Genomic DNA, 10,099 nt, shown 5'->3' on the forward strand with positions numbered 1-10,099 from the left:
GAAAGCACGCACGTGATGGAGATTTACCGCTGATTACAGAACCGGCTTTACTGATAAGATGCGCGTTAAATATCGCATGCGATTTATCGTGCAGCCCTATGCAGAATGTTATATTTTCTAATGCACGCATGAATTGCATGTATTCTGACAACGCTGCACGAGCTCGCGGCACTATCTGCTTGTTAGCCCGGGTTCAAAGTCCAAAGTGTGAGGAAAATCTGAGCTGAAACTGTGTAACTCGTCAGTTGCTCAGTAACATTTTTGTGAATTTTTTTTAAAGGCATGTGACAATGTGATACGGGCGACAAACATCTTCCCAAATTCGTAATGAGAATCATTTATAAATCTGCATGCTGTTGTCAACAAAAAGAAGCACTGAGATCTCTCCACTAATGAGCTGGTGAGTTGAATCAGGTGTGATAGATGAGTGAGACATACAAAATCATCTAAAGTGATGCACACTACATTAAAAAAACTCATTTTGTCAGTTCATGCATTCCCTGGGAATCAAACCCATAACCTGGTGTTGCTAGTGGCATATTCTACTGTTTAAAAATAATACACCTAAATAAAGCTTTGCTTTGATCATAACTAGGGAGGCACTGAATTTTCGGCAACCGAAATTATTCGGCCGAAAACAGAAAAAAAAATCGAAAAGGCCGAATAATATGTACCGAACAATGACTAACGCGATCAAATAGAGGCATGCACTAATGCAGCAAACATGTCGGCAGTGTGAAAGTATTTAAAACTATCAGAGAAAGACGCAGAAATCATTACAAGCACGAAGCACCGACAGCGAGAGACTGTTTTAGTGCTGCATCATGTCTCCGATGAGAAGAAGAGGCGGCTGATGCTGGTGGTTAGGCTACTGTATGACGATTGAAATAGCGAAATGGCCTCAAACGATTAGTAAATAAACTGCAGAATTAGGGCTGCACGATAAATCGCATGCGATATTTAATGCGCATCTTGTCAGAAAGCCGGTGATTTTGGCAATGTAATTTATGCAATGCTGAAAAAATAGGCAAAATAGGCCTACATGGGGAAAAAATGCGAAAAACCGTGTTCGGTATTCGGCCTTCGGCCCAGTGTTTGGCTTCGGCCAAGAATTTTAATTTCGGTGCATCCCTAATCATAACTAAAGTTTGAAAGTAAATAAGTAAAACCCATATTATTTTGGATAAAATATTTATAATGCTTCCAAATGAAAGTAGCCTAAATGTTTAGTGTCTTACCTTCAAGGAGGTCAGAGGCAGAGCCCAAACAGTACTCCATGACAAGCTGAAGAGAGGAAAAAAGATGAATCACAGAGATGAAATTATTTATTTATTCACTTTTTAACGCCATGCCGGCATCAAGGCTATTTTCATGGCGATCTTTGAATAAATTATACAAAGAAGTATACAATTAACAAAAGGTTATAAAAGACATTTCAGATGTACACTAGACAAAAATTCTAAAAATACATTTAGGTGATACATTTTTAAATAAATCAGTTAAACACACCTCTGAATAAAACCGTTGTCAATTTACATTAAAAACAGAACAATCCAATAAAATATGCTTCACAGTCATTTTAGTTTGGCAAGTAAGGCATGATGGTGATTCTTCACCTTTTAATAAACATCCATGCGCAAATCTTGTATGACCTAAAAGACACCTTGTAAAAACAACTTGATCATACCTAGATTTAAAATTAGTAAAAAATAATTCTTACACTAGGATTTGTTTCATATAGCTTATTTTCACAGAGATAAAATAGTTACTGTGTTTATATACTCATTACCATGTTATGCCAAAGGGTGAGAGTGAGAATGAAGAATTTAGAAAAGAAAGAGAGAGATCTTACCCAAGCCGTGTGTTCCCGCAGGTAGCATCCTTTATACTCTATGCTGTTTGGGTGTTGTATTCTCTGGAGGAACTTGACTTCCTTTATAATATCCTGCCATTTCTAAGTAAAGACAAAACAGCATTAAATCAAACAGTCTTCTTTCAAATGAGCCACAAAAGACTACAATGAATTTCCTATTTTCCACCAGATCACTGCATCCACTGCTGACATGAGCAGACTGGACATACTGACTTACTGGTACAGGTCCTGAAAAGGAAAGTCAGTCCTAAAAGCTTCTGAAGGATTCTTTGTAGAGATTATGTGTAATCCGATTACTGCTAATCTGAAATTACAAAGGAAACGCTGCCACCAGCTAAAGTATGAATGGCCGTGGTGCTTCACTTCAATCTGTGTTGTTACCAGGGCTGGGGAGTAACGAAATACACGTTACGTATATAAAATACAAAATATGAGTAACTGTATTTCATTATAATTACATTTTAAATAGGTGGTAATGAAATTACAGTTACATCCGAAAAGTATTTTAGATTACCAAAGTGATTACTTTGAATTTTAATGTCATTTTTTAATTTAATATTTAAGTAAACAGTTTGGGGATTTTAACCAATAAGGCAACTGATTGTCCGTTGAAAAAAAACAAAAAAAAAACCCAGCATGCAGCAGCCTGTTCATTTAGCAACTCGTAGTGAGAGTGCATACGCTCATCATCACGACACAAAAATGGACGACACAACAGAAAGTCATTCGCGTAATGCATTTCTCTCGTGGAAATAAAAAGACTATTTTACTTATAAATCTGAAAAAGGACGTAACATCTCAGCGCAATGCCTACCTGCAACAAAACTTCTATCCGCATCGAAGGATTCAACAAGGCATCTTGAGGGAAGTTGTTCTTGATCTTTGAAAATGTTTATCCAGTAACTCGTTTTTCTATTTTCTCATATTTTGAGTGTTGAATAGTTATCATTACGTTTAATATTTCTAAGAATTTAATTGAAAAATGACAACGAATTCTCCTAGAATTCACACTTTGCATTCAGTTAACAGATCCAGGTTCACATTAAACTGGATAGATCTGGATAGTGTTTCCCAAAAGCATCGTTAGCGAACTGTGTTTGTTAAATTAGATTGAACTATAATGACATTAAGTTACTTGCGACGGTAGTTGCTTTGGGAAACGAGCCCTGTCAATTTTGACTCAGCGATTCTTTTGTGCCGATCACTTCTCCATAGAGCGGATTATCAGTGAAGTAATCACTTAAAGTTTGGTCCATTCATTAAACAAATCTATTGTATAACTTGGAGAACTGTGCCAGTTGTTTTGGCTACTTTTATGATATGTTTGGATTAGATTTGAAGCTTGGAATGCAGCATGAAACAGCACGGAATCCCATTCATTGTATTCAAATTGAATTTATATTAATTGGTAGATTTAAATGACACAAAATATTTTTGTTGTTCATAGAAATACTGTGGAAAACTGATGTTGTTAAAAATAAACAGATAACTAAAAGGAAAACGCAAATCTTATGACTGGTAGATGTCACTTTTATTTAGAGTTGGAAAACATAAAAACAAGACATTAATATGTTCCTTTTTATATAGATTAAGTATTTCAAAGTATTCCAAATTATTTAAATTAAGTTACTAAACCCAAGTAATCTAACGAAATACATTACTGATTACTTTTTAAAGCATGTATTTTGTAATCTGTAGTGAAATACATTTTAAAAGTAACCTTCCCAGCCCTGGTTGTTACACAAGACTTAATGTGACTTCAGCAATTGACTTTAATTTGCTAAATTTTACTGTGCCAAGTCACTATTTAAGAGCCAAGCCACAGTTGTGAATGTGAAAAAGTCAAGTCCATGGGACAAGAGTAATATAATGCAATCACTCTGCCCACCCTCAGAAGAAAAACTTAATCCACAACCAAACTGTTGCATGACTGTATGTAATGACTGTGGAATGTAGGAAAACTGACCTCATTAGACTGTTTCCCACTGTAGGACATCTTCTTGATGGCCACCACCTCTGCGGTCCGCACATCCCGTGCCTAAACAAGATTCACATCAGATTTCAGAATTTAGTCTCCCAAACCTCTCATTATTTTCTGTAGCATGCATCAAAATAATTAATTGTATTCTACACATTGCAACATTTGATACATACAAAATACACTGCACCGAAGCTGCCATGACCGATCTCACGGAGGTCTGTGAAGAGCTTCTCGGGGTCCTCCTTAAAGAACAGCTCTGCGATCTCAGCGTCCTTCAGGCTCCCTGCCCGGCTGGTGGCGGGCATGCTGCGAGCCGGAGGACGCGCCGCGCTCGCAGGGGACTATCTGGTCGTGCGACTGCGACACGTAAGGCCCCGCTGGTTACTCATCTGCCAGAGGGAAGCAGTGTACGCATAGGGACCTGAGGGGGAACAAATAAATAAATATGTCAACATATGTAATAGGGACTATATCATAATTTCACTACAATATTATAGTGGGCTTGACATTAATACACAATAACAATATCATCACGATATCTGGCTTTCTGCAGTTTGGGGTATCTAGCAGGTACGTCTTTTTTTTTTTTTTTAAAGAGTTAAGCCCCGTTCACACCAAGAACGATAACTATAAAGATAACAGCATTAGTGTCCACACCAGCAAATTATATCGTCTGTTTATTCTAAGCGCAAGCTCGTCTGCCGCTTCAAAATCTCCAGCGCATGATAGCTGGATGGATTCAGATTGGATGTCAATGTTTGTAACGTTCATCAGCTGGAAAAAATCGTTCTGAAAGTGATTCCAACAATATAGTTTCTCTGTGCCTTTATCGTTATAGTTGTGGTGTCGACTCTGCTATTCTTTAATATTGAGAACGATTTTTAGAACTATATCTTTATCGTTATCTTGCTTGGTGTGAACGGGGCTTTAGAGCGGCTCTTTGTAACTTAAATGTGTTAAGCTTCCGGTGCCATCCACATCCAGTTGTTTTTCGCTATACAAATTAGCTTGTTATTCCACTTAATATTTCAAACTAATATTTCTTACATTATTTTCATGTATTTTCATAATTATAAACACTGGTTATGCTGTAGCAGAAAGAGTTTCATTATTTACTGCACTTAGTTATTCTTCTAGTTAATAACCTGTAACAGATAATAGCTACACTGAACAAAATTATAAACGCAACACTTTTGTTTTTGCCCCCATTTTTCATCATCACCCAATTTTTATGCACATTTTGAAGTATCGCATAAGAGACGAGTGATGGAAACGCCAAATGTCGAAAGAAAATCCTTTAATTCACAAAAAAGTTTGTGCTCCCTTGAGGTGGATTTGACTTGTGTGAAAAACAGTTAATGCAAATAACTGGAGATGGAAACACGTTTGCTGAATAAATTCTTCCATGCACATCAAAAAGTCATGTGACTTTGCGCTATCGGTAGGCATAACCTGACTAACCAGTGGACTGATCTTGTTGAACAGCATCTGAAATGTTTTTATGGTCATTTTGAAATGCCCGAGCAAAGTCTGCCATCAAAGTATTTCTGTATAATTGCCTCCCAGAACTGTCTTACACGACTGTGTTCTAAACAGCAGGCATCCACCCCCGAAAGCAATGACCGCATTTTTTTGTTTCGTCTGCTCGCTCTGAGGTGCAAGTAATTTGGGCTACATCCACACGAAGCCAGATCTTTCCCTATCCAATCTTTTTTTTCCCCCACGTCTCATGAAATATCTGCGTACACACGAAACCATGAAACCGACACAAAACGATGTAGTATACATGCCAGACCACTATGTGGCGCTGTAATTCTGCCACAGCGATACACTAAAAATTAAAAAGACGACTTGGACTATGCGCATAAACCTTGCGCACGGTATACAAACGAACATGGAACAATACATTTATTAATCTGTGTTAATGTTAGTTAATAAAAAAGTAAATCAAGTGTTTGTTCATGTTGTTGTTGCCGTTACGTGACATAGCGGTGTCTGACTGGGGCAAAATGCCAATCCGATACAACATTTTTGCGTATACAGCTAAACACGTCTCAGTGTGAACAGGGCCTTATTATATATGAAAATTATTATATTCAGTGGCTTCTCCTACTTTTCTTAGTGATATTGCCAGTTTATCAGGAAGTGATGATTTTGTTCTCTTTGACTCGTTGGATGGAAACGTTGCTTATTCGCAAATGTTTTATGCAATATACCAGTTCTGCACAAAAGTTACATTTGCAACTTTGGATGGAAACCTAGCTGAAGAATCTGAAGTTGCAAAATAAGGTGGATACTGCCATCTACTATGTTGGACTGTCAATTACATTGTTACTGGTGCTGGATTATGTACAATATTATCATATGTGTAGCATTTGAGGCTTTGAACTTGCAACCTTTCGGTTACCTGCCCAGTTCTTTATTTTCCTTTTACAAACTTGTAGCTGGAACACAGAGTTGCCCATATAAAATGAGATAAATGGGTGTCTGTGGTTCCTGGACAGGAACAAACCAAGAGGCCATAGAAACCATTTTATCTTCAGATACTGATTCTACATAATGACCTGTGGCCTAACTTCAATGACTCAGCTCGGCCGTCTGTCGCTCTCGATTGCATGGATGTTTATCCTGTTTTTTTCGACTGTTTTAAATACTGCAGACTCTCTACTGGTGTATGATCGCCAAACACTTCTTGGCATTAGATCAGCTATGGAAAATATGGCGATCTATAATGTTAATCGGGGTGGAAAAAACAATTCGCCCCTTCCTCCAATCCTGCGTGGATTACATGCTTATCTCTGCCGGACCCTATGCTCTCTCGGGAGAAAGAAGCGATCCAGACGCCGCGGTAAACGAGGTGGTCTGTTGGTGAAAGTGAAGACTTTAATGGCTTTGTTCCCTAATGCCAATCCTCGCTGGATTTTAGCAGATCTTGACGTGGATTGTCGCCGGTACGTGCTTCGACGCTCTTGGGATCCCGCGTATAAGTGGCTGGTACCTGTAATCGGCATAGATAAGGAGCCTCTGGTTAACATTCATCGGCCACCCCATCTCAGAAGAGGAGGTGTGGATGCTTCTCTCCTTCGGCCTTTTGACCGCGAATCTTCGTCGCTGAAAGACTCATCTCCAGTGAGGATAGCCTTGGTGAATGCTAGATCACTAGCTAACAAGTCCTTTATTTTGAATGACTTTTTTACTTCCAAGGACCTGGGCATGTTGTGTGTGACTGAGACCTGGATCGGTGTTGGTGAGTCGAGTGTTTTTTCAGAAGTTTTACCACTGAACTGTACCTATTTTAACTCTCCACGTCTTACGGGACGAGGAGGCGGAGTAGCAACTATTTTTAAAGAACATTTAAACTGTCGGCGTCTGCCATCTTACTCCTATTCCAGCTTTGAAGTCAGTATTTTTGAACTAAGGCTGGATTATCCGGTTCTGTGCGCTATTGTTTATCGCCCACCCAAATACAACAAGGACTTTATTGATGATTTTTTTGATTTTCTGGCTGGAATCATGCCAAAATATGATCGGGTCTTAATTGCTGGGGATTTTAATATTTATGTGTGCTGTCCCACCAAGCCTTTGGCTAAAGCTTTTTTAAATCTTGTGGAGTCTTTTAACTAAACTCAGTTTGTGGCTAGTCCCACACATAAATGTGGACACATACTAGATTTGGTTTTATCATATGGCTTTCCTATTGGCAAAGTATCTCTCTAATGTTATCTGTAATAACTCTCATAAGCCAGCTGTGCTGTTCAGTACTATTAATGCTGTTTTGAACACTCCCCAAGCTACTTGTTTAGAGCCTTCTGCTGAAATGTGTGAGAAATTTTTTAATTTTTTTATCAATAAGATTGAGGCTGTTAGAGCTAATATTTCTCTCCCATTGACATTTGTATCCATTTCCACTGAGTGCTCTTCTGTTTTTAGTCAGTTTGAGACGGTGTCTCTTACCTCATTGAGAGAGATCATTGTTAAAATGAAAACTTCCTCTTGCGGCATGGATATTGTTCCTCCTTGTCTTCTGAAATACTCATTTGAAACTATTGGTCCTAAAATTCTTGCAATTATTAATAGTAGCCTAGCCTCGGGAGTCGTACCTAAGTCTTTTAAACATGCAGCAGTGGAACCAGTAATGTCAATGTCCTCATATGGCCTTAACACCACTGTTCTTTTCAACCTGCCAAAGTATTTTGGATACAGTGGCCCCTTTTAGGACGGTTCGAGAAAAACCTAGAGTTCAACCGTGGCTGAATGCTACTACTCGAGCTGTAAGGTTTGAGTGTAGAAGGGCGGAACGCCGCTGGAAGAAGGATAAATTGCAGATTTCTCTCGATATTTTAAAGGAGAACTTGTCTAAATATCAAAAAACCGTTAGATCTGAGAAATCAAAGTATCTCTCAAATGTTATCTGTAAGAACTCTCATAAGCCAGCTGTGCTGTTCAGTACTATTAATGCGGTTTTGAACACTCCCCAAGCTACTTGTTTAGAGCCTTCTGCTGAAATGTGTGAGACATTTTTACACTTTTTTATCAATAAGATTGAGGCTGTTAGAGCTAATATTTCTCTCCCATTGACATTTGTATCCATTTCCACTGAGTGCTCTTCTGTTTTTAGTCAGTTTGAGACGGTGTCTCTTACCTCATTGAGAGAGATCATTGTTAAAATGAAAACTTCCTCTTGCGGCATGGATATTGTTCCTCCTTGTCTTCTGAAATACTCATTTGAAACTATTGGTCCTAAAATTCTTGCAATTATTAATAGTAGCCTAGCCTCGGGAGTCGTACCTAAGTCTTTTAAACATGCAGCAGTGGAACCAGTAATCAAGAAATCTAACTTGGATTCATCAGTCTTTGCTCACTTTAGACCTATCTCAAAACTTCAGTTTCTTTCCAAACTACTGGAGAAGGTAGTATTTGGACAATTGAATTCATTTTTAGATCTACATGGTATTCACGAAGTGTTTCAGTCTGGTTTTAAAGCTTTACATAGTACAGAAATGGCACTGTTGAAGGTTTTTAATGACTTGTTACTTGCTACTGACTCGGGGAACTGTGCAATTTTAATTCTACTAGACCTTTCGGCTGCATTTGATACTGTAGACCATAAGACCTTGATTACACGCTTAGAACAATGTGTTGGTATTAAGGGTACTGCGTTGGGATGGTTTAGATCCTATTTGTCCGAAAGAACTTTCTCAGTTCGCTTTGGAGACTTTGTCTCCTCAACTGCTTCTTTCATGTGTGGGGTCCCCCAGGGCTCCATTTTGGGGCCTATTTTGTTCTCCCTGTATATGCTCCCCTTAGGACATATTTTTAGGAAATTTGGTATTACTTTTCATTGTTATGCAGACGATACGCAAATTTATCTACCTTTGAAACGAAGAGATAATTGCTCTTTAGCACCCCTATTACAGTGTCTTGAGGAAATTAAAGCCTGGATGGCACTAAATTTCCTTAATTTTAATGAAAATAAAACAAGTTATACTTTTTACGCCGGGAGGTACTTGTGAGTCATCAGATTTAGACCTTGGTGAATTGAAACCACTTGTGAAGCCCTATGTAAAAAATGTAGGTGTTATCATGGATTGTGATTTTAAATTGGACAAACAGATTAACTCGGTAGTTAAATCCTGTTTTTTCCAATTGAGACAACTCACTAAGGTGAAATCTTTCCTGTCTTCTAAAGACTTTCAAAGAATCGTCCATATTTTTATTTCAACTCGTCTGGATTATTGTAATGGCCTCTATATAGGTATTAGTCAGGCCTCTCTCTCCAGACTGCAGATGGTCCAGAATGCGGCAGCTCGACTGCTGACGGGTACACGAAAGCGGGAACACCCCTATTGCAGTGTCTTGAGGAAATTAAGGCCTGGATGGCACAAAATTTCCTTAATTTTAATGAAAATAAAACAGAAATTATACTGTTTACGCCGGGAGGTACTTGTGAGTTATCAGATCTGGACCTTGGTGAATTGAAGCCACTTGTGAAGCCCTATGTAAAAAATTTAGGTGTTATCATATACTGTGATTTTAAATTGGACAAACAGATTAACTCGGTAGTTAAATCCTGTTTTTTCCAATTGAGACAACTCACTAAGGTGAAATCTTTCCTGTCTTCTAAAGACTTTCAAAGAATCGTCCATATTTTTATTTCAACTCGTCTGGATTATTGTAATGGCCTCTATATAGGTATTAGTCAGGCCTCTCTCTCCAGACTGCAGATGGTCCAGAATGCGGCAGCT

The 10,099-nt window shown here is 38.4% G+C and overlaps 1 protein-coding gene across 1 annotated transcript in view; it reads right to left on the reverse strand.

The window, feature by feature from the left end:
• The window catches only part of LOC107721391 (serine/threonine-protein kinase TAO1-B-like), a 42,979-nt gene that overhangs the window by 13,243 nt on the left and 19,637 nt on the right, over positions 1–10,099 (reverse strand). Inside the window, exons 2-5 of the mRNA XM_016529390.1 lie at positions 4,028–4,275; positions 3,840–3,911; positions 1,853–1,954; positions 1,239–1,284 (exon numbers count right to left, since the gene is read on the reverse strand). Coding sequence (XP_016384876.1) covers positions 1,239–1,284; positions 1,853–1,954; positions 3,840–3,911; positions 4,028–4,159 — 352 coding nt within the window. The 5' untranslated portion in view covers positions 4,160–4,275. The remainder of the gene's footprint in view (positions 1–1,238; positions 1,285–1,852; positions 1,955–3,839; positions 3,912–4,027; positions 4,276–10,099) is intronic.

This window comes from Sinocyclocheilus rhinocerous, unplaced genomic scaffold, assembly GCF_001515625.1.
Source record: "Sinocyclocheilus rhinocerous isolate Xijiao unplaced genomic scaffold, SAMN03320098_v1.1 scaffold33, whole genome shotgun sequence".
NCBI lineage: Eukaryota > Metazoa > Chordata > Actinopteri > Cypriniformes > Cyprinidae > Sinocyclocheilus > Sinocyclocheilus rhinocerous.